Here is a 24,804-nt window from a genome sequence, read left to right on the forward strand (position 1 = left end):
CGGTATTTCTGTATATTGCAAATAAAAGTCAGTAAGTAGCTAGAATATGGTAACATATATAAAATATTTGAGTCCACCCACCAATATAACAACATAAAGTAATTTATATGTATTTACTATAACTTTTTCTATAGAAATATTTTCTATATTCTATATAAATAATATTTTGCTAGAATAATCCTAAAATTTTAAAAGAAGCAGCATCATTTAAGTGATGCTTTAAAGTTTATGAATATCTTATTTTGTCCTCAGAACAACCTTGGGTGGCAGATGCTATTATTATCCCCACTTTACAGATGAGGAGACCGAGGCAGACAGAAGTGGCTTAACCACGGTCACAAAATTATTAAGGGTTGAGACTGGATTTGAACTCAGACTTTTCTGATTCCAGATCTAGCATTTTATTTATTGCTTCAGCTAGCTGGCTCAAAAAATATAACATTCTTTATAAAATATAAAATATTCTTTACAGAAATAAAGGAAGATAAATAATTGGAGAAATATTCGCTCTCCATGATCAACCTGTGTAAAAAATAGTTAAAATGATAAAAATTACTACAATTATTTTACTTATCTAATGCATAACAGTCAAAGTACCAAGGGGTTTCAAATCAAGGCAACAAGCATTTATTAAACATTTACGATGTGTCAGGTACTGTATTACATGCTGGGAAGACAAAGGAAGACAAAAACCAGTCCATGCCTTCAAGTAGCTCACATTCTAAGAGGGATATCACTATATATAACCAAAGAACTATATACAAACAAAATATTTACAGAACAAATTGGAATTAATAACAAAGGAAAGACAGAATTAAGGGGGATTAGGAAGGGTTTCTTGCAAAGATGGGATTTTATCTGAGACTTAAAGAAAGCCAAGGATGACAGAAAACATAGAGGAAGACAAAGAGCGGTGAAAATGCAGAGTCAGGTGATGGAGACTCTTATGGGAAGAACAGCAAGGGGGTCAGTGTCACTAGAGTGAAGAGTTAGTGGAGGGGGAGTAAGGTGTAAGGAGACTGGAAAGGGGCGGGTGGAGTGGAGGGAGGTTGTGAAAGGTTTTCAAAGCTAAACATAGCATTTTACCTTTGATCCTGGAGGTATAAGGGTGATATGGTTAGACCTGTACAGTAGGAAGACTGTGTTAGCAAATGAATACAGGATAGATTAGAGAGGGTAGAGACTTGAGGCAGGCAGAACAACCAGAAAGCTATTCAAATAATCTAGGTGTGAAATGATAAGGGTCTGAATCAGGATGGTGGCGAAGTCAGAGGAGAGAAAGGGGCCTATACAAGGGATGTTGTGAAGCTAGAACTGACTGTACTTGCCACAGATTGGATATGGGAAATGAGAGAGAGTGAGAAGTCAAGGATAACACTCAGATCATGAGTGTAGGTGACTAGAAGGATGGTGGGTCCCTTGACAGTAACTGAGATATTAGTAAGAAAGGATTGTTTTGCTGGAGGGAAAAATAATTAGTTCAGTTTTAGACATGTTGAGTTTAAGATTTAATTTAGTTTAGGTTTATGATTTCAGATTAAGACCATCCACAAGGACTACATGTATATTTAGAATAAATGAAGTTAGGTATTAAAAATTAAATAAAGGGTCAGAAAGAAAGAATTGAAAGGATAATCAATAACTTAGAAGAAAGAGTTGTAAAACTTATGCAAGCAACAGGACTCCCTGAAAACTAGGATGGACCTAATAGAAATCAATAACCCCATAAGAAAATGTGAAATATTAGAACCAATACAAAAGGTTGAAAAATAGAAGTCAGTGTAAGACATGTGATATCAAAAACAATTGCTTTGGAAAACAGGTCAAAGAGACATGATTTAAGAAGCATTGGACTCCCTGAGAACCACACACACACACACACGTGTGCACACACACACACACACATACACACAGAGCCTGGACACTGTCTTTTAAGAAATAAGAAACTAAAATGCCCAGATCTATTAAAACCTGAGGGCAAAGAGCATATGAGTTGATCAATCACTTCTTGAAAGAAATTCCAAAAGAAAAACTTCTAGGAATGTCATAGGCAAAATCAAAATTCCCATGTTAAAGAAAAAAAATACTGCAAGCATCCAGAAGTTCAAATACCAAGACACCACAATCAGGATACCACAAGACCTGATAGCTATTACTAAAAATGAAAAATCTTAGAATATGATAGTCCAAAGATATAAAGATACAAAGATATAATAAGCTTACAGTCAAGAACAATTTATAACTACAAAGATGAGTATAAATATTTATGGGGAAGGAGAATAGCCTTTTAAAGAAATAGAAGGCTTTTGAGCATTTTTGTTGAAAAGACCATAGTTGAGAAGAGACTTTGAAATCCAAACAGGGGAGTTCAGGGAAACCTTGATATGAAAATTAATTTGAGTGAATGGGGGGGGGGGATGGCCTATGATACAGTGCTAACATTTTAATAAAAGGAAAAGAAACAAATGTCCTTTCAGAATGTTAATGTATTAAAAGGATATTGAGAAAGTTAAATAATAACAACAGAGGCCATGGGAAGGGGGGGTTGTTGTTGTTCTGAAGGCCTGAAGGGAAAAAAGGTAAAAGGAATCACACTAGCATAGAAAGGAAGAAGAAGGGGTTGGAACTTGCTACTTCTCATAAATGGAATGCTTGAGAATTATACAAACATGGAAGTAGCGAAGGGGGTGGGGAGTGGACATCAGCTGAATTTTAATCTGAAATGGACAGAGGAGGTTTGAACATGCTCATATTTACACATAAAAAAGCTTGCTTTAGAGATACACCAAATTCAACAAGGAAAAGAGCATGGATAAGAAGAGAGAGTGTGTTAAAAGGGAGGATATTACTAAAAATGTAATAATCACAACCAAAACAAACTTTCTGATCCTGAAGAAGGTTGCAGTCCATAAGGATCTAACAGGTTGTCTTCACTCATACTGATAAGGCAAGCAGTCTAAGTCTGCTTAAAAGAAAAAAAGCATGAAGGACAATAATAATTGATAAGTTACATAGCACTTACATGTGCCAGGAACTGTGCTAAGTCCTTTACAAGTATCTTATTTGATCCCTACAACAATCCTGGCAGGTAAGTGCTATTATGACCCCCATTTTACAGATAAAGGAAGTAAAACAAAAAGTGGTTAGGGATTACATAGCTAGGAAGGGTCTGAGGACAGATTTGAACTCAGGCCTTCATGATTCTAGGTCCAATATTCTATCTACTATACAGCCTAGCTAACCAATGAACATGCATGAGCTCCCATACAAAATCCATACTGTTCATAATATCTTCTATATTCATAATAGGCATATAATATGTAGATATCAGTATTTGATCATCTCAACACTATCTCAAAGAAATTGTTCTAACTTGTAAAACTAATCTGTGGGTCATAACAAGTCAAAGAATCAACTATCCAAATGAAACAAAATTAAAATTGCTAATTTTTTTTTGCCAGTGGATTCCTACTAGGTCATTCAAGAAAGAGTCCCAACTAGAGACTCTGTCAAGTGCTGAAAGAGGGGACCCAAACATATCCCAGATGAGCCCCCAGAGTATAGCTCCCTACAGGATCCTTCCCCAACTTGTACTCATACTTGCAGGCTAAGTCCCCAAAGGGATTACTACTACCTTGGGTTCTAGGGGTAACCTTATGATTCTATACTCCTAACATCACAGCTCATAAAACCCCCACTGACGTGCTTTCTATTAACAATTAGAGGCTAAAAGCAATTAGCTCTTAACAAAGGCATAAGAGTAATTACATTCTTCCCCATAATCCTATAAAAATGCATCATATTCATGAGAAGAGTGGGCTTAATCCAATGATATTATAGTGCCATAGTAATAAAGTACATATGCAACATAAACATGTGGACCATAATTACGTGGCAACTAATCCCTGGTTAGGGGCAGCTAGGTGGTGCCATAGTGCATAGAGTGTTGGGCTAAAGTGAGTAAGATTCATCTTCCTGAGTTCAATTCTGGCCTCAGACACTCACTAGGTGTGTGACCTTGGGCAAGTCACTTAACCCTGTTTGCCTCTGTTTACTCAGCTGGAAAAGGAAATGGTAAATTCCTCTGCTATCTGCCAAGAAAATCCTAAATGGGGTCACAAAAAGCCAGATTCAATTGAAAAACGCATGAACAACAACAAAATTCCTGGTACTTGAAGTCTTTTATCTCTTCACAAAGTTCTCATGTACTCCTTGGCACCATATTTCTGCTGGATAGGTTGCTCAGCTGGTTTACCAGGGAGTTGCTCCCTTCCACATCTTCTATCTTCTCTCTTCCAGGGATAATACTCCTTGAAGGTACCTCCTTCATGTGATCAGTCTCACTGTATTCTTATATCATTGCAGTATGGGCCTCTTCTCCCTGAGGGATGCAATGTCTCCATTCCCTTTGGAGAAAAGACCCCTTCACTCTGGAGCAGGCAACTCCAGTCATGCAATCTCTCCCACTTTTGTCATCTGAAATTCATCCTTGGCTTTGCTATTTAAAGCCCTCAAAGGTGTGAATAATTTGTTTGCTCAATCAAGTTGTTCCATTTTTAACCAAAGAAGGAAGATGCTGGAACTTCATAAAGGGATCACAGTATGTTATAACTTACTAACACGTTAAAATCTTACTGTGTGTGACTATGTTAACTATACAGAATGGACATTTCTTTTACAAAATAATCACATAATAAACCATGCTGAATTTAATTTCAAAAATCATACAACCATAATGTATAATACATATATACACACATATGTACACATACATACATATAATGCAAGCAAATGACAAATTCTTGTTACAAAAACGTTGGAAATTCTAAATAAAGCATATGTGATCTGTTTCTTTCAAGTCTTAATTAGCTGTGTGACTTTGGATAAGGTACTTTATAACCCCCCTCTGAATCTCTTTTCCTTGTCTATCAACTATGATTGTTGGAATAAATCCATGCTTGCCAACTAGTCCACAAATTTTGTTTTTACTACAAAAGTTCCTTAGTTCTTAAAATCTTTTAAAAAAGGATTTCCTTTCCCTGCATCCAGCTTCTCTCATCCCTGATACTCCCCCCTTCTCCCTAGTTTCAGTGTGAACTCAGCTGCCTGAGTTGGCAATTGAGGACATAATGGTCTGCAGAGGAGAATTTCAATATGTCCATGCTAGGCAGCACAATTTAGATGAAAAACATCTCTAAGGAACCCTCCACATCTAATATTCTAGATTTTTATGAACTTACATTCTGGAGACACATTGATGCTCATATAAAACAGCAAGTAAGTTTTCCAGTATTTTAAACTTCTAATGGGTATCTGGGTTACCAGTCATCATTGTCATGGGCAACTTAAGAAACAATAACAGAACATACTCACTTCTTCATTTTTATAAGCTTATTTTCTGATTTCTAAGCCTTTACTCCATCAGGCTAGGCTTCCTCCCATATAGTTTTCAAAAGTCAAAACCCTCAGTCTGAAATGAAAGCCTTCTTTGTCTTCTAGGTTTAATTTAATTTACATACTCCTGAACTCATTCATTCACATTGTCCCTAGGATTAAGAAATCTTTCTGCTGACCTTAAATTTAAATTTTCCCTTTTCTACTGTAGCCCATTTTATCCCTCCCTCCTCCCCACCCCCACACAGGGGCATATACAGTAGGGGATAAAAGTTCTGCTTAGACAGAATGGAATTTTTTGGCTTATTATGACATACAGACTAAAGAGGGGCTCATTCTCAAAAGAGAAAGCATTATTTCCCCTCACTTGAAGCACAAGGCATAGTGAAAGGCAGTGAGTTTGGAGAAGGTTTTTCTGTGGCACAAGACAGACAGTACGAAGATGCTGAGATGCAAAGCTGCCCTGGCCACTGTTGCTGTTTCTGCCATGGCAGTCACACATATGGACACAGAAGGGCCAAAAGAGGCCGAGTGGAAGATTCAATTGGTCCACTAAGAGGGACCAGCAAGGAGATGGACACTGGAGAAATGGAGTAAAATGGAGGGGCCTGACATGACTGGGGTAGAGAGTGACTATGTCCACCAAACTTTCATCCAGCAAAGCCAGAGGGAACAGACTAGTCTTGGCTAGGGAGATCCATCAGGTGGAGAACTGTCGGAATCCATTGACCTCCTTTTCCCTTCTGTCTGAGAGGGAGATGTTTAATCCAAAGTTTATTCTGTCCCTTTTTTCCTAATTTCTGATTTAATTCATACTTTAATACATAAATATTCTTTATAAAATACGATCAATCACAACTGCTTTTGAATTGTGCATTTCATTAGTTTTGAATAAGAAGTTGCAAAAGCAAGAAACGTTGACTGTCTTCACTGTCAGTACATCTGGGTACTAAATGGGGGCTTAGAATTGATGTGAGAAAGAGTGACACTGATTTATTAATTTTAATAAACATTCCAAAGTGGATAAAGCTTAGACCACAGCTTTTTCCCTTAGGTGAAAGTGAGTCAATTGCTCTTGCTGTCTGGTAGGAGGACAGGCTGTCAGGTCCTATTGCCTTCTCCATTTTTTGCCCCATCTCCCTATATCTGCCTGGAGAATTCTCTGTGGGGGTGGGGTTTATGTCAGAGACTAGAGTTAGGCCTAGTCGGAGGAGCAGGCCAAAAACGCCCACATTTCAAAGTGGAGGACAGAGGAGACAATGAATATACCTCCTTTTTCTTTTCATTTTCACCTTCCATTAAGCAAACATGAGAATTCAGGTCGCTTTGCAATCTTATTTTTTTTTCCTGCTTTGGGAGTTTAAATACAGTTTTAATTGCTTCCTCCTCCTTTTTTTCTTCTTTTTTTTTAAGCAAAGTTTCCTGTATTGCTGTATGCCATAAAGATAAATGCAAACATTTAAATTTTGCTTTGGTTTCCTGAATTTTCATTTTTAGGGTTTTTTACTTTAATTCATTATTTTTCTTATTTTACAGTTGAACATAGTTCAACATTTGGCTACTTTGTGGGAAAACACTATTTTTCTCTATTGGGTTATTCTGATACCTCCAATTTATCTTTTAATATTTTCTTTAATGTTATTTTATTTTTCTTCCCTCTCTCTTAGCTGGTTTTTTTATTTTGAAAAAGTCACAATTTTTCAGTTTTATTCTTCTTAATACTTTTTTCTATTCCATATTTAACTTATATTTCTGACATATATTTTGTCTTCCCAAAAAGGTAAGCTTCTTGAGGGAAGGTATTATTTTTTCTTTTTTTTGTATCGTTAGCACTTAGTTAAGTGCCTGGTAGAAAGTAAGTGCTTAATAAATGCTTCTTGTATACAGTTAGAAAAAATAATAACAAAATTTATCTGGAAGAAGAAAAGGTCCAGAATATCAAGGGAAATAATGAAAAGAAATATAAGCAAAGGTAGTCTAGCCATGCCAGATCTTAAACTGTATTATTAAGTATCAATAATCAAAACCACTTGGTACTGGCTAAGAAACAGAGTGGTAGATCAGTGGAATAGGTTAGGTACACAAGACACAGCAGTCAGCGACTACAGTAATCTACTCTTTGATAAATCCAAAGACTCCAGCTCCTGGGATAAGAACTCATTATTTGACAAAACCTGCTGGGAAAACTGGAAAATGGCATGGCAGAAATTAGGCAGAGACTAACATCTTACACTGCATAGTAAAATAAAATCAAAACGTATACATGATTTAGATATAAAGGTGGATACTATAAGCAAATGGGAGAGCAAGTAATGGTTTGCCTGTCAGATTTACGGAGAACAGAAGAATTTATGACTAAACAAGAGAAAGAAAACATTACAAAACACATAATGGGTAATTTTGATTACATTAAATTGTTAAGTTTTTACACAAAGTCAATGCCACCAATATTAGGAGGGAAGTAGAAAACTGGAAAAGAATTTTTAAAACCAGTGTCTCTGATAAAGGCCTCATTTCTAAAATATATAGAGAACTGAGTCATATTTATAATACAGAATAAGAATATGAAGACATTCCCCAATTGATAAATGGCCAAAGGATATGAACAGAAAGTTTTCAGAGGAAGAAATTAAAGTTATATATAGCCATATTTAAAAAAATGCTCTGGGGGAGGCCAGGTGCCACAATGAATAGAGCATCAGCCCTTGAGTCAGGAGGACCTGAGTTCAAATCCAGCTTCAGACAATTAACACTTACTAGCCAGCCATGTGACCTTGGGCAAGTCATTTAACCCCAATTGCCCTGCCCTCCCTCTTCCAAAAAAAAAAAGCAAAAATAAAATGTTCTAAATCACTATTGATTAGAGAAATGCAAATCAAAACAATTCTGAGGTACCACATCACACCTATAAGATTGGCTAACATGACAAAACAGGAAAATGATAAATGCTGGAGAATATGTGGGAAAATTGAAACACTAATGGTGGAGCTGTGAACTGATCTGACCATTGTGGAGAGCAATTTGGAACTATGCCTGAAGGGCTATAAAAATAAATGCTCTTTGTTCGACCCAGGAATACCACTTCTAGGTCTCTATCCCAAAGTGATAATAAACATGAGAAAAGGACCCACATGTACAAAAATATTTATAGCAGTTCATTTTGTGGTGGCCAGGAATTGGAAATTGCAGGGATACCTATAATTTGGGGGATGAAGATGGCTGAACAAGCTGTGGTTTAAGAATGTGATGGAATACCATTGTGCTATAAGAAATGATGAGCAGGTGGACTTCAGAAAAACCTGGAAAGACTTATATGAACTGATGCTAAGTGAAGTAAGCAGAACCAGGAGAGCACTGTGCATAGTGACAGCCACATTGTGCAATGACTGACTTTGATAAACGTATCTCCTCTTAGCAATACAAGGGTCTAAGACAACTCCAAAAGACTCATAATGGAAAATGCTGTCCACATCCAGAAAAAGAACTATGGAGTCTGAATGTAGATTGAAGCATATTATTTGCTCTCTCTCTTTTTTTTCCTTGTTTCTTCTTTCTTGTGGTTTCTCCCATTGTTCCTAATTGTTCTTTATATATTACATGCCATGTTGGGGTGGGGAGAGGGGAGAGATGGGGAGAAAATTTGGAACTCATAATCTTATTGTGAAATGCTGAAAACTAAAAATAAGGATAAAAAAATAAACGGTGGCTTTTTGCCTGATTGATTTGACAGTATTCATGTGAACATTAACATTTAATTGTATACCAATGTACTAGGGGGTGATAATCGTCTTATTGCTACTGTTTTACACATTTGCAACACCCATTACACATGTAATTGGGTTTTGAGAATTGACCAGCATTCTGGGAATTTGTAAAGACTAGCCTTGAGAAGAGATCTGGACTATTGTTAATAATCTTTGAGCTAGGTGGTGGAAAGGACATAAAGTCTTTGAATTGTTATTGTTTGTCCCTTGTTCTTGAAGAGGACCATAATATCCGGGAGGTGATGTCAGGACATGCAAGTAAATTGGATTTAAGTGAGGGAAAGCTGTGCAAAGTTGCAACCTCACTTTCTTTTCTGGAGCCATCTGAGTCAGAGGTGAGAGAGAGATCAGGACAAATGGAGATAGCCCAGGATACAGGGGGAGACTTTGATCTTTTTAAGTTAGCAGGTCTCAGTTCTATACTATTTAAGATTGATCAGTTAGAGCAACATAAAAATTTGAGTGCAGCATTTGAAAAGTAGCTTCATTTGATAGATTTTGACATTCACAAAAGATTTCTGATATTTGGACTAGACTTTTGGTATGTACCTAAAAATAGCATAAGAATCTTGAATGACTACTGAATTTTCAATATTAGTTAATAGTCAATAATGGGAATAATCAATAAAGGTTACTGAGAGTTTTTTTTTGTTTGTTTTTGTTTTTTGTTTCCCTAGTACTTAGCACAGTGACTGGCATATACAGCAAGTTCTTAAGAAACGCTCATTGACTGAATATGAATGAGACCCATAACTCAAAGCTCAAGCCTTGAAGTGGGTTATTATTGGGAATTATAAAGCCTATGTCTATGGAACAAAGTTTTAAGGGTAGAATAACAACACACTAATATATTTTGATCATTGTCAAATTAGATCCTGCTTTCCTAAGATGGGTAACTGCACTAGACAACTATAAATTCAGTATTCACTTCCCTCCAAAGACACTATGAGTGTGTAGTGGTCTTTTCTCAAAGGCCATTGAAATTGTGATAATACCTAAGGAAGGAATAAAGCTATTATGTAACATCCCAGGAATGGGACTACCAGCAAATTACAGTAACAATTGAATGTTTGGGATTTCCACAAGCTGGCATGCCAAAAATAAACTTCTGATGTTACTGTTTTACTTTTGCTTTCTGTTATGCGTATTTCTTTTCTCCTTCCGTTTCATTTTTCTTTTAAGATCATCAAGACATAAAAGAACCACTCCCAGGCATCCATCTAGCCTCCTTCTATAACGTGATTATAGGATTTATATGACTGGAACACATTTTTTATGTCTCTAAATTAAAATGCCAGTAGTTAATCCTTGTCTAGTCTCTTGCGAATTTTTGTAGTTACCTTTTTATGTTTCTCTTAATCCCTGTGTTTGACTTTCAAAGTTTCTCCATAGCCCATTAGGAATACTTGGAAATCCTCCTATTTCATTAAGAAGCTCATTTTCCCCTTCCCCTCCCCCCCCACCCAGGACTGTCCTCATTTTTGCTAGATGGGTTGTTCTTTGCTCAAAGTCTAACCCTTGACTTTCTGGAATATCATATTCTGCAATCTCTTGCTCCTTCACATGGTGGCCATTAAAACACGTGTGATCCTGACCATAGCTATTCAGTTCCTCTGAATTATTTCTTTTTGGCTGCTTGCAGTATTTTTTTCTTTGACTTGGAAACTCTGGATTTTGGCTACGATGTACCTGGGAATTTTAATTTTGCAATTTTTTTTTTCAGGAGATGAATGATGGATTCTTTTTATTTCCATTTTGTTTTCTGGTTCTAAAAGATACCCTATTTAGTGTGTATTTCATTCCCTCCTCAAGCCAAATTCAATGGGAATAAGTTTGACCCATTCCCTTTTGCCTTTCTATTCTTCCCCTCCATTGTAACCATTTTCCCTTGCCTCTTCTATATGAGATAGTTTACCCCATTCTGTCTCTCCCCATCTCCTCTCATTATATTCCCCTGTCACCTCTTAATTTCACCTTTTAAGTATCATCCCTTCCTGTTAAATTGGTCCTGTGCCTTCTATCTATGTATACCTGTAAACATATATAAACACATTCACATATGTATTCATATGCCCATATACCCTCATATGCAGACAAACATATATATACATATATATGTTTATATATATATATATGTTTATATATATATATATATATATATATATATATATATACATATATTCCCTTCAGCTACTGAGAAAAGTTTCATAAGTTACAATTATTGTTTTTCCATGTAGGAATGTTAATAGTTCAATTTTGGTAAGTTCCTTATGATTTCTTTTCCCTGTTTACCTTCTCATGTTTCTCTTGCTTCTTGTATCTGAATATCAAATTTTCCATTCAACTCTGGTTTTTTCGGCAAGAATACTTGAAAGTCCTCTATTGCACTGAATGACCATATTTTCCCCTGAAACATGATACTCAGTTTTGCCGGGTAGGTGACTCTTGGTTTTAATCCCAGCTCCTTTGACCTCCGGAATATCATATTCCAAGCCCTTCGATCCCTCAGTGTAGAAGCTGCCAGATCCTGGGTTATCCTGATTGTGTTTCCACAATATTCAAATTATTTCTTCCTGGCTACTTGTGATATTCTCTCCTTAATCTGGGAATTCCGCAACCTGGCTATAATATTCCTTGGAGTTTTCTTTTCTTTTTTGGGATCTTTTTCAGGAGGTGATTAGTGGATTCTTTCAACCTCTATTTTGCCCTCTAGTTCTAAAACATCAGAGCAGTTTTCTTGGAGAACTTCCTGGAGGATGATTTCTAGGTTCTTACTTTGGTCATGGCTTTCAGGTAGTCCAATAATTTTTAAATTCTCTCTCCTGGATCTATTTTCCAGGTCAGTGGTTTTTCCCATGAGATATTTCACATTGCTTTCTATTCTTTCATTTGTTTGGATTTGTTTAACAGCATCTTGATTTTTCATAAAGTCATTAGCTTCCATTTGCTCCAATCTAATTCTAAAGCAATAATTCTCCTCATTGCCTTTTTGAGCCCCTTTTGCCATTTGAGTTAGTCTATTTTTCAAGGTGTTATTTTCCTCAGTCAGGCTGCTGACTCTCATTTAGTAATTTTCTTGCATCATTCTTATTTCTCTTCCCAATTTTTCCTCCACTTCTCTTATCTGCTTCTTAAGGTCCTCTATGGCCTGTAACCAGCTCGTATTTTCCTTTGAAAAGTGCAGGAGTTTCCTTTTTGGTGCAGGAGTTCTGACTTCACTGTCTTCCTCCTGTTCCATGCTTTGCTCCTTTTTGTCCCCAAAACAAGAGTCTAATGTTGGAATTTCTGCTGCTTTGTTTCCTTTGCCTGGTCATGTCGCCCCTCAGTCACTTGACCCCTGGGCTTTTTGCCACAGTAGGACTCTGCCACCACACAGGGGAGCTTTTGTCCTAAATGCTGGGGTTTTCTCAGCTACCAGAGGTATTAGATGGGTGCCCTCTCTGAGGTCTTCACACGCTCTGGCTAAGCTGGACACACACTGCGGGATCTCCATCTTAGACTGCAATCCAGATCCAAGTAGGTTAGAGCAAGAGCAATTACCCCTCAGACTGGTGCTTGGTCCCCCTATACTCTGCAGGCCAGGAGCTGAAGCTGCCACGTGGCCAGCAACTCAGTGGCTTCTCACCCTGGGGGCAAAAGCCACACACTCCCACTTACTGGGTCCCAAAGTCCAGACTGCACTGACCTCTCACTTTGTCCTTCGCATCCATGTGTTGATAAATCTGGAAACGGCCACAGCTGATGCTGATCTGGAGTCCCTCTGCCAGCAGGAGGCTGGTCAGGCCCGTCCTGGGGCTAAAGCCTTGGAGTGGGGCTAGGCTCGGCTCCCAGAGCACTGTGCTGGCTGATTCCTGTCGGCCTGCCGGGCTGTCCTCAGTGGGAGGTCAGCTTCTCTGTGTCATTTTGTGGATTCTGCATCTCCAAAGTTTGTTTAGAGTCCCCTTTTTACATAGATTGGGGAAGGTGGAAGCAGGAGCAGCGGGGAGGTCTTGTTTCTACTCCGCCATCTTGACTCTGCCCCACTCTTATTTCACTTCTAAAAAAAGCATTTAGCAACTCTTGCCTGATCTCTTTCAGGAATTCTGACTGAATATTTTTCACTGTTGTTCAGTTGTTTTCAATTCTTCATGACCCCATGGATATACTTTCTATCCTCTACAGTGAACAGAGCACTTTTCTAGGCAAAATATGAAAAATGGCGGCTCTTGCCCCATAGTCCAGTAGCTAATAATTGTATCTAATATATAAAGTATTATTTATCCTGTATAAAAATAGATCACATATTGTAATAAGAAAAGAAAAAAATGTCACCATAAAATATACAGACTCCTGGAAATAGTCTATTGTTAATACCTGCTGAGAAATCTTGAAGGAAAAGCAAAAGATGGCCTCCCACATTCTTACCTGAATGTTTCATAATCCAGCACCTTTGTGTGCGAAGGATCAGCAGATGCAAAGACCAGCTTGATGTCTCTGGCACTGGGACTTCCAATAGCTTTCAATTTTTTCAGGATAAGGTCAAGGTTGCTCATAGGAAACTAAAAAAGAAAAGAGATATTCATACATATACATGCACTCATATGTATTTAAATGTAAAGCAAGAAACATAGCTAAAGACTTAGTGGGGCCAATCCTGATTAAGCAAGTAAAATTCCTATTTTTTGTGTAACTTTAGATCTTTCAGATTATTAAAATAAACAGATAAATCACAGTGGCTTAAATTTTTCTAATGTAATTAACAAACCCACAAAAATCACTTCTTTAGTCAATTCTTTAAGATTATGAATTTTCTTACTAAATATTGAAGAAAAACTAACAGCAAATATTTTTTCTTATAAAACAGATTTTCTTTTATTAAACACAAAACTTCAAAAATTAGGGGGAAAGTCGAGGATTTTGTCATGTTAACACCAATATGGTGCTGAGGATATTTTAAACTAAAGTGAAAAACTCACTACTTTATTGTGCTTTAACTTATATAGCCTTCAAATACACTTCACCAAAGCATCACTTTACATATTTACGCAAAACTGAAATGCAGCTCTCTCTTACTTCCCCTAGACAGTTTGTTGCCTTTCTTTAGTCATTTCTTCTACTGGTAGCTGAGGATTAAGGAACCTCCTTGCAGGGTCCAGTAGCATCTGGGAGGCTGAGAACTAAAACCAAGGCAAAGGGTTTTGGTCTAATCAAGGAAACCCTGGGAGCCTGAGGGCAGAGCTGGTTTAATTTTAGTTTTGTATAGCCAACATAACACCTTGCACATAGAAGGTATTCAATAAATGCTTGTTAAATTAAATTGAAGGTTTCATGCTCCTCAATAATAAAATAGCTACCATTTATATAGTGTTTCAAGATGTTTTCTCTATTTTTCTGATGAATAAACTAAGCCTGAGAGAGGTTAGATGACATAGGTATTAAGTGTCTGAGGCAGAATTCGAACAAGACTTCCTGATTCCAAGTTCTGCATTGTTTTCACTGTGTCACCTGGCTGGCAAGTAAATGAATGAATCCTCACCTCCCCCCTCTATCTCCACTCCATTAGTTCAGCATAAAGTTCAACAATGGATATGTTTGACCTCTTCCTTTTCCCCCACTGACATCAGAGACTCTCTTTTGCCATGCACCTGAAATAAACAATTTGCCTTACAACAGAATTGGGCATGATAAATATATGGCTTGTTATCTAGCTACTCAGCAGAGTAGGACAACTATTACAATTAACTATGTTAGAGAACCTGTGGTTAACTTAGACCCCATGCCTGAAAGAAACCAGATTGTGGTGAGTGAAAGAATTTTAATAAAACTTAAGAGCCAACCTTTCTTCCCACCTTCCTCTATCATTCCCTCTATGCCTGCACAGCATAGATTTATGCTAGTGTTTATGTGTGTGATTCTTTGGAAGGGGTCTATATGATAAATTAGATGATACAAATTTTGACAGGTAGATGAATAATCCTATTATGTTTATCTATGTTCTTGAGCTATTTGCAAGACTAGATAAGAAATCTAGAATAGTGGGCATAAAAATCTGCACAATATTAAACCAAATTTCTATTTTTTTGTGTAGTGATATTTTGAAAAGCATGCATTTTAAAAGTTTGAGTAATTTTTAATCATTTAAAAATATTTTTATCTTTTCTACCACTGAGTATACTTGTCATTTGGAAAGCTGAAACCTCAATGACTTGAAAAGAAAAGAAAGGACTATCAAATTCAAACATCAGCTTCCAAAATCATAGTCCAAACTGCATGTATATATGAAAGTGTACAATCTGATATTTTTCTATAACTTGTAGTCTAATCATCTCTAACCAAGAGGATTTAATTTGTTGAGATTTATTTTATCAATTTAACCCATTGGAACATTTTAAGGTCAGATGAGATAATATTGGCAGTATCTGCATCAAAAATGCTACATGAATATTATTACCCTCATGTAAAATTTTCATCAGGCAGCTAGGTGGAGTAGTAGATAGAGTGCTGGCCTAAGTTCAAATCCAGCCTCAGACATTTACTAGCTGTGTGATCCTGGGCAAGTCACCTAACCCATGAAAAATGAACTGGAGAAGGAAATGGCAAACCACTGCAGTATCTTTGCCAAGAAAACACCAAATGGGGTCACAAAGAGTTGGACAAGACTGAAACAAATGAGCAGCAACAACAACAAAATTATCATCATTATTCTGTTAAACAGATGATAATATAATTCTATCTTAATACAAATTGGCAAATAGTTCCAAAACTGTTTATAGATGCTTATATGTTGAATTCTTCAATGTAAAGACACTATATGAGGGGTGAGGAATCTGCGGCCTCAAAGCCACGTGTGGCTTTCTAGGTCTTCAAGTGCACACTTTGACTGAATCCAAACAAATCCCTTAATATAAGGATTTGTTCTGTAAAACTTGAATTCAGTCAAAAGGCTGCCCAAAGGAACTAGAAGGCCACAGGTTCCCCATCCCTGCTCTATATAAACCCCCAAGTGTTTTTTTTAATATTAACTTACTAACCTACTCAGAAATTTTATAATACACTAACTGTAGCATTCCTTTGCCTCTTTCTTCTGCCTTCCCCATAGCAAGCTTCCCCTAATGCTTTCTAAACAGATGGAGTTTCTCTCTTCCTGGATTCTCATTTGTGCCAATACCTCAGGTGACCCCTGCTATAAGAAGCTGAAGCCATAACAACCATCAGATTCCTGTAGGACTTCTGTTTGGTTAATGTCTATTCCTTTATTATCAGTATAAGCAAATTAACTGGAACAGAATAAAATGTGCTGCCAAATTTGACTGCTTTTCTATAGTTGTTGAATCTCTTTCTAAAACAGTGTCAGGGTCAGCATGAAAACCAGGAAACTTGATTGCACTGTGTGGGTTTGTATCATTAATGGGAGGTACCATCTCAGACAGATCAGACTGGTCTCTGTGGTAGGACCTATGGCTAAGTTGTGCAACTCTGTTATACATGCCAGGTTCCTTTGTGAAGGTGCAAGATAAAACCAGTGCTCAAATGAAGGGGTGGGAGAGAAATAGGGATGCAATGCATGGAGGGAGAAAGAACAAAGCTTGCTGCAAAGGCAAGACAGAAAGTTGAGAGGGGAAGGCCTATTCACCTCATCTGCATGCTGCTCCATGTAGGTGAAGGCATACTCATCACCGTTCAACAAAATGAACATGTGACCATTGAAGCAAACGTGGGCCCCAACAAACAGATCCTGAGCCTTGAAATATTCAGAAGGCTCACTCTTGAAAAGTAACTGTCCAGGTTTCTTAATGCGACCTCTTTCCAGGAATTTCCCACCAATTACCCCTAGAGAAAGGGAAAGGAAGGCAAATAATTAGTTCTTGCTCTAAAACAAAGAAACAAAAAACCTTCATGCATTTGCTTTTTGTAAAAAGTAACTCACATTTCTATAGCACCTTCCAAATGACAAAGAAATTGACTTGACACCTCTTTGAGCTAGGTAGTACATGGATAGAAAAAAAAAACAGAAACTCTTAGAAACATGACAGGATCTGTCGATTGTTGTAATGTAATGCCAAGGAAAGGCAACTTCCCAAGGTTCGAAATACCAGCATAGGTGCTCTCCATTTTATTCAGTGACCAACCAAGAACAGAGAAGATCAAAACATGACATCATTCAAAATACAGCATTTACTAAGCGATTAAATAATCTCCAAGAACTACCCCACCCCAGGACCTTCCACTCATTCAATCAATTACAAAGTCCCTGGTCTAAATACTTCTCCACCCCTAGGCTATACCTTCATTTAGTCCACCACAAAGTCCCTCTTCTCAAATGGAGATTAGTTTCCAAACATAAGTAAAGTACATTCATTTGTTCAACCACAGAACACAAAAAGGTCAAAAGTTCCCCACCCCTGGATCACAATTGAATCTACCCCAGAGTTACATCAAGTTTAAGCACAGCACTTAATACCCAAATGGAAGTCTTTTCTTCATCTTGACACTAGGCAAGTTCTCAGCAATCTTAGTTCCTGGGGAGACAAGGCTTAGCAAGGCCACAAGATACATTGCCAGTCCCTCCATTAATTCATCCTCTGTCTGTAGAACAGTCCTAGAACCCCTGAAAACATTAGCAAAACCCTCTCCTAGGATTTCCGTAAACATACAACAAGAAAATCCTTCTTCAGGGCTTCTGAACCAACAGAAAGGTTCCCAGACCCCTGCAACAACAGCACTGTCCTTCACCAGTGGACAGTATTCACTCTGTCTGCAGGACAGTCTCCAGACCCCTGCAACAACAGCACTGTCCTTCACCAGTGGACAGTATTCATTCTCTGTCTGCAGGACAGTCTCAGGGCTTCTTAACCAAAAGCCAGGTTCCAGGACTTCTTCAACAACAGGACTGTCTTTCACCAGTGGACAAATCTGGCAAAAGAACATCAAAACAGACAGACAAAGTACCAGCAAAACAGCCATGTCTCCTCAGTCCTTGGCAGCTCAGGGGTCAGGTCTCAAAAGTCCAGGGCAATTCAAATCGGCCACCAGCAATTCTCTTAGTCTCTCTCCCTCCACCAGGTGCTGCTTCCAAAAAAGGTTCCTCTGCCTCTCCCTTGTCTCTCCAAATCTATGTCACCAGCTCCTCCCAGTTCAGGACTCTCTTTTCACATCAACAAGTCCATCCCACAGGTGGGATTAACAAGTTCTGTGTTTTAACACAATCAATTTGAAAACCAAGCCAATACACGGGAATCTTTAATTGCCATTACTATCACAATTGTCACCTGGGACGAATTCAGGTTTTCAAATCCATGGTTCTCTCCATTAATATTATGTCTTTTCATATACACAGGGCATGTAACTTAATCTAGATTTCTACTTCGCATCAATGTTCATCTAGACCAATAGGCAATTGAGTTAAAAAGCAATGAAATGTTTGTACTCTCCTAAAATGAAATGCTATGCTCTCTTTTCTATCTGCAATGGTCAATTCATTCAAGTTTTTACTGAGTGTTCTATTTTGGCTGTTACAGGGCTTAGAGAAGAGCCTGATTCCTCCCTAAAGAAGCTTACAATCTAGTCAAGAAACTAAATATCATATGCAAGGATTTAACAACAGACATATGGCAAATGGTAAGAGAATGATGCAAGGCAGATTTATAATTAAGTGATTAGATGTGTATATGAAGATTGTAGTTGACTGCTACACTGCTACTTCGTGAGTAGAAGTTAATAAGGCAGCTAGGTGAGGCAGTTAATTGGATGCTGCACTAGAGTGACAAAGACCTGAGTTCAAGTCTGGCCTCAGAGACCCCAGCAATTTGCTCAACCTGTTTCCTCTTTCCTCAACTTTAAAATGGAAAAAATGTTTTATTTTCTATAATATTTTATTATATATATTTATTATTATATATTTTATGTATTTATAAAATATTGTATTTTATACAATAAACACCAATAAACAACCCTGTAAAAACAAATAACTCTCAAAGCTGTTAAGAACTATGATCAATCAACAATTCATGTACTGACATGCTATTGAGCTCCTTGTTACTGGCTTATGTGTTCACAGCTTTAACCATCTTGGCAACTCAAAGGTCCAAGAGTGGCCAAGTCACAGAGAATTATTTTTCATTTATAAGGATTATTCTTATGTGGTTGGTAGGAAGGAGTAGAATGGTAAGGCAGATAACAGGCCAGAGTCAGGAAAAACTGGGCTCAAGTTTTATTTGTGACCTAAATAACTGGAAAACTATATTGCTCATGGTAGGACAAGCCAATATAATAGAAATTACAACACTACTTAAACTAATTAATTTATTACCAAGAAGCAATTCATTTAATCTCTCAATGCCGCAGGTAAATAGTTTAAAAGGAGCAGACAATCAGTAAAGGGAGTTTCCATGCTGGGAGAGTCATACAAGGGTCTAGATCCCTTTCTGTCTACCCCTCCCAAATAAAGATTCATTTTTGTGACTGACAAGTCTCAAGATCAGCAATTTTTTTGTTGTTGTTAATGAATTACACTAATTTGCCTAAAGATTTTGTCTTGGTACATTCTACCTTGAACAACCCATCAAGATTGAGGGGAAAATGTCAGTTGCTAGCCTGCCCTCAGTTAGACTTCATTTACTACAACTCAGAATGGTACAAACACATGCCTTTCTAAGTCTAGAAAGAAGAACCCCCACTCACCTCCTTTAACTAGCAAGCATTTATTAAGGACTTATACCAGAGACTGTGCTAAGCACAGGAAAAACAAAGCAAAAAGGGATAACAGTTCTCATCCTCAAGGAGCTTAGAATTTAATGGAGTATACAATGTGTATGTAAATGCGTATATAAAACATCCAGAAGGAGAAGGCTCTAGCAGCCTGGGAGATTTAAAGCGACTTCCTGCAGAAGGCATCATTTGAGTTGAGTCTTGCAGGAAACCGGGGACTCTGATAGTGAGAGGGGAGAAAGTGTGCTCTCCTAGGCATGGGAAAAAGGCAGAAGATGGTGTATGGCAGTGTGGCAGATCTTTATAGAGAGCAAGGAAGGGAGTGATGTGTAGAAAACTTGCAGAGATAGGAAGGGGCTCCTTGTGAAGAGCTTTAGGTGCCAAAGAGGAAGTTAATATTTGATGCAAGAGGTAATCTATCCAAGAAGACACGTTAGAATCCAGGGTATTACCTAAATGTAGAAATTCTCAAAATGTCTCAGAAGGTGAGGAAAAATATTTGCAAACCATTCTAGAAAGAAAGAAATACTAAGAAGAAAAAAAAACAGAAAGAAATGTCAAGATCACATGCTGATATCTAGAGGATGCAAACCAGGCATATGGATAATCCTTACTATATTTTAGAATGATGCATTATCAAATGTTAGAAAAAGACTGTGTTGCCTAATGGTCAGAGCACTGGAGCTAATGTTAAATCCCTGGTCCACTTCTGCTAATTACTGCTCTTATGCAGGTGGCACCACTTTGAACCTCTATTTTTTTCTTTTTTTGAGGAGGGGGAGAGGCAATTGGGATTAAGTGACTCACCCAGGGTCATACAGCTGGTAAGTGTCGAGGCCAGATTTGAACTTGGGCCCTCCTGACTCCAGGTCCAGAGCTGTATTCACTGTGCCACCTAGCTGCCTTTCTGTTTTTTCACCCATAAAATACATGGGCTGGACTAATGTTTCAGGTCCCTTCTAGTTCTAAATTTGTGGCCCCGAATCTCTTACCTGAGTTTCTCATTCGAGGCTCATACACTGAAAGGGTGTCATCACTGAGATAGTATGAAATGATGAATCTCCGATCCTTGTCAACACAATCTTCTGTGTCAAGTCTTGCAAGAAACCTAAGTACATGACTAACAAGGCCAAAACTAAATAGGAAGGGAAAAACAGGACAAAAATGAAAGTTTACAACAGTTTTATTGTTTTTCCTTCCCTCAGATGTACTTAACCAGGGGTGGGAAATCTGTGACCTGGAGGCCACATGAGGCCCTCTAGGTCCTCAAGAGCAGGTGGCACTGTAATTTTAAACTGAAAATAAATTTTCCAAAGTAAATGAGAAGATACTAAAATGGGAAGTTCTAGATTTTCCAGGAGACTTTATCCCCCTAACATATAAAACACCTGTTGCTGCCGTGTACCTAAGACTACAGACATAGGTACCAATAAAATGTTGTTGTTCAGTCATTTCAGTTGTGTCTGACTCAGTTATGTTAAAGAAAATGGGATGTCACCTATATCAGAGATTTTGTATTTGTGATGCACTAATCAGCTCTGTGGAAGGTTATTTCTCCTACTCAAGTCTCATCACAGATTCACAATCGTGTGCATCCATACCCAGTTTCCAAATAAGGAGCCCACTCACTCAGCACTCAACACCATGGCCCTTTGTGCCTCTCTTGGGACACTAATTATACTCTGACTTTTCATCATTTGCAGTTCTTACACAGCACTTCCCATTCCCACAAAATTATACCTTATATTTTAAGTTCTTTGAGGAAGAAAATCACCTTTTGCTTCTCTCTGTATCACCATGAACGCCTAATACAACATTTTGCTCAATCGATGTCTATCAAAGTGCACAATCCAAAGAAATAGTTAATAAATAAGATCTATATATATTATAATTAAGCCTGTAAGTGAAGTTCAAAATTGTACCAAGAGTTAAAATCAAGCAATGGCTCCAAAAAGTAACTGTCTAGTACCTAAGAAAACGAATCTAGGGGTTTATCTGCAGAAGTATGTCTACTGGCATCAACTAATGGGGTGTTTAAGGGAAGTGAACATTCAGCTCCATTACCAATGACTCAAGCATTAGAGGTTTTCAATAATGAAAATCTAACTCTAATCACGCTAAGATATATCTTTTAAGCAATTTGTAGAGCAACTTGCCCAGCTCAGAGGGGCTTCAGTAAAATAACTCAAGTCACTGTGATCTCCTTTCTTGGAATACATCTAGACAAATGCAAAAGTATCTGTAAGACTGCCCTATGTTAGCTTTCATTCCTTCCTTCCTCAGAAGGGTAGAAAAACAGGTATCTCCAAATCATGGAGGAGAGAAGGGACTTCTCTACTTTTGTGGAACATACTAGCAATTTGAGTTAAAAATACAGTGAGCTGCTGCTTGCATGCCAGCTGAAGAATGCTCACAAATCAGCATGTGAAAGGAAGCACTGGGGCAGGAAAGGTTCTTGGACTTGGAGAAAAGATTTGAATTGAAATCTCCATTCCACTCTCCCTCCAACTCCCTAACATTTACTAGTTGCATGTCTATAGGCAAAATATTTTATCTTTCTAAGCCTCAGTTTCTTCTTCTGTAAAATGGGTATACTGGTATCTGTAATAACTATTTCACAAGATCATCATGAAAATCAAAAAAGTATGATTCATATAAAGTGACTTGCAAACTTTTAAAGCATGGATAAACCTCAAGTATGATTTTTCATTAAATTTTAATAAAATGTTTTCAGTTAACAAAAATTAACCTTTTCTCCCTTTCATCACACCCCCTCCCCAACCAGAAAAGAGGGGGGAAAAACTCGCATAACAAATATGTACAGACAGGCAAAACAAATTCCATGTCCAAGAAAAAATGTCTTGGTCTGTACTCTGAGTTCATCTCCTCTCAGTAGATGGTGTGCCATGTTTTATCATAAGTCTTCTGGAACTGTGGTTGGTAATTCTATAGATTCAAGTTTTTAAGTCTCCTAAAGTTGTTTTTCTTTACAATATTGTTGTTATTTTATAAATTGTTCTCCTGATTCTGTTCACTTCGCTTCTGCATCAGTTCAAGCAGATCTTCCTAGATATTTCTAAAAATGCCCTAGTCATAATTTCTTAAAGAACAATAGTATTCTATCACATTCATATGCTATAACTTACTCAACCATTTCCCTGAGTGAGAGGGCACCCCTTCAGTTCCAGTTCTCTTCAAAACTTTAATTATTATTAAACCCACAATGGTCATTCTTCTCTAGCAGTCCACTCTCTTTTAAGGTAGGGATTAGTCTTATTGTATTTAGAAATAAATCTGATACTAGTTTTGCCCTCTGTGAAACATTAATAACATACATGTATATATATATGCCAAATAATTTATAAATTATAGTACTTTAGTTCCACTAAAACTTCTAAGTGACTAATTAAAAATCAAATGCATATTTTATTACTATTCTCTGATCTTAGACTTCCAAAATATACAAGCTATGAAACAATATTAAGGATTTCACACTCTTTGATCTAAATCTGTGATTGTAAATTTCATCAGTTAAGTTAGAAACTAAAAAGACTAAATCTTTAGGAAAATTAATGTAATTCAGTAGTAAATATATATCTAATCTTACTTAACTGCTAATGTCAATCATGTTACTCTCCTGGTCAGTTGGAATAGACTTTAAAGAATATCTAGTCCAGCGTCAACATTTTACAAAAGAGGAAACTGAGGCCTGGAGAGGCGAAGGGACTTCCCCAAAGTCATATCAAATGTAACATAATCCAGATCCTGCATCTGAATAAATATCTCCTACCTCCAAATCCAATGCTCATTCTGCTACAGGTTAGTTGTTGTGTTTGCCCATTGTTCTCAAAGAGGACCATGGCATTAGGGAGATGATGACATGACTTGCAGTTGATTTTGATTTCAGTGAGGAGGGCTGTGCAAGGTCACCAGCCTCACTTTCTCTTCCAGAGCCACCTGGATCCAGTGGCCAGATATTCATCAGGATGACTAGAGATGGCCCCAGAATGCAATGGGAGAAGCTGGCCCTCTTAAGTTAAGGTCTTTGCAGGTTCTCACTTTGAGTAAGGTAAGGTCCATTCAGTGAACCTCTTTAAGAGCTGAGTCAAGGGATGTTCTTTTAATCCAAAAAAAAAGAAACCTCAAACTGGGAGAGGAAGACCCTCAGGGTTGCTGGCCAAAAGAGAGACAGTTACTGTTTACATTCACTTTGAGCCAAGAGGGCCCAAAACATAGCCATTAAGTGGTGCTTGGGCAGGGACCTATTGTTGTCCAATCTATGAGCTCCAGAGTAAACTGGGTTTAAAATGTTGTCTTTGAGAAAGAAATCCAGTCATCATTAAATGTCTGTCTCCTACCACATCATTGATCTTCTCTCCATTTAGCCCTAATGGCCCTCCATAACTCCCTATCCAAATTTTCTTTCCATTGCTCTTCAATAGAGACCCCACCCCCACATTAGTCAGGCCAAGTTGCTTACTCTCCTTCTCCATGTTTATTTATGCCTCAGTCACTCTTCTTATAGCTTCCATCTATAATAGCGTCATCATTCTCCTTTTTGCCTATCCCAAATCCCACCTGTCTTTCAAGGTTCAGATCAAGTCCTATATATTCTGTCAAGCCTTGTGTGATTGTTCCAGACTTCATGCATCTCCCAATTTCTCCAGGACTCAAATACTACCATATAGTTTAGCACTCTCAGCAAGGGTAGCTCTGTGACATAATGGATAGAGTGCTAGGCCTGGAGCCAGCGAGACTCACCTTCCTGAGATCAAATCTGGCCTCAGACACCTACTGTGACCCTGGGCAAGTTATTTAACCCTGTTTCCCTCAACTTCCTCATCTGTAAAATGAGCTGGAAAAGAAAATGGCAAATCACTCTAGTATCTTTGCCAAGAAGACATAATGAAGTGACAAAGAGTCAGACATGTTGGGAAATGACTGAACAAAGCAGCAATAT

General features: G+C 37.7%; 1 protein-coding gene across 2 annotated transcripts in view; it reads right to left on the reverse strand.

The window, feature by feature from the left end:
• The window catches only part of EFHC2 (EF-hand domain containing 2), a 276,255-nt gene that overhangs the window by 79,460 nt on the left and 171,991 nt on the right, over positions 1–24,804 (reverse strand). For both annotated transcript variants that reach the window (XM_069065742.1, XM_069065741.1), the window contains 3 exons: positions 20,837–20,979; positions 16,771–16,967; positions 13,563–13,696 (listed from right to left, as the gene is read on the reverse strand). In XM_069065742.1, coding sequence (XP_068921843.1) covers positions 13,563–13,696; positions 16,771–16,967; positions 20,837–20,979 — 474 coding nt within the window. The remainder of the gene's footprint in view (positions 1–13,562; positions 13,697–16,770; positions 16,968–20,836; positions 20,980–24,804) is intronic.

Source organism: Petaurus breviceps, unplaced genomic scaffold, assembly GCF_028583685.1.
Source record: "Petaurus breviceps papuanus isolate PSGF00001 unplaced genomic scaffold, PetGlider_PUasm1.0 90700, whole genome shotgun sequence".
Taxonomy (NCBI): Eukaryota; Metazoa; Chordata; class Mammalia; order Diprotodontia; family Petauridae; genus Petaurus; species Petaurus breviceps.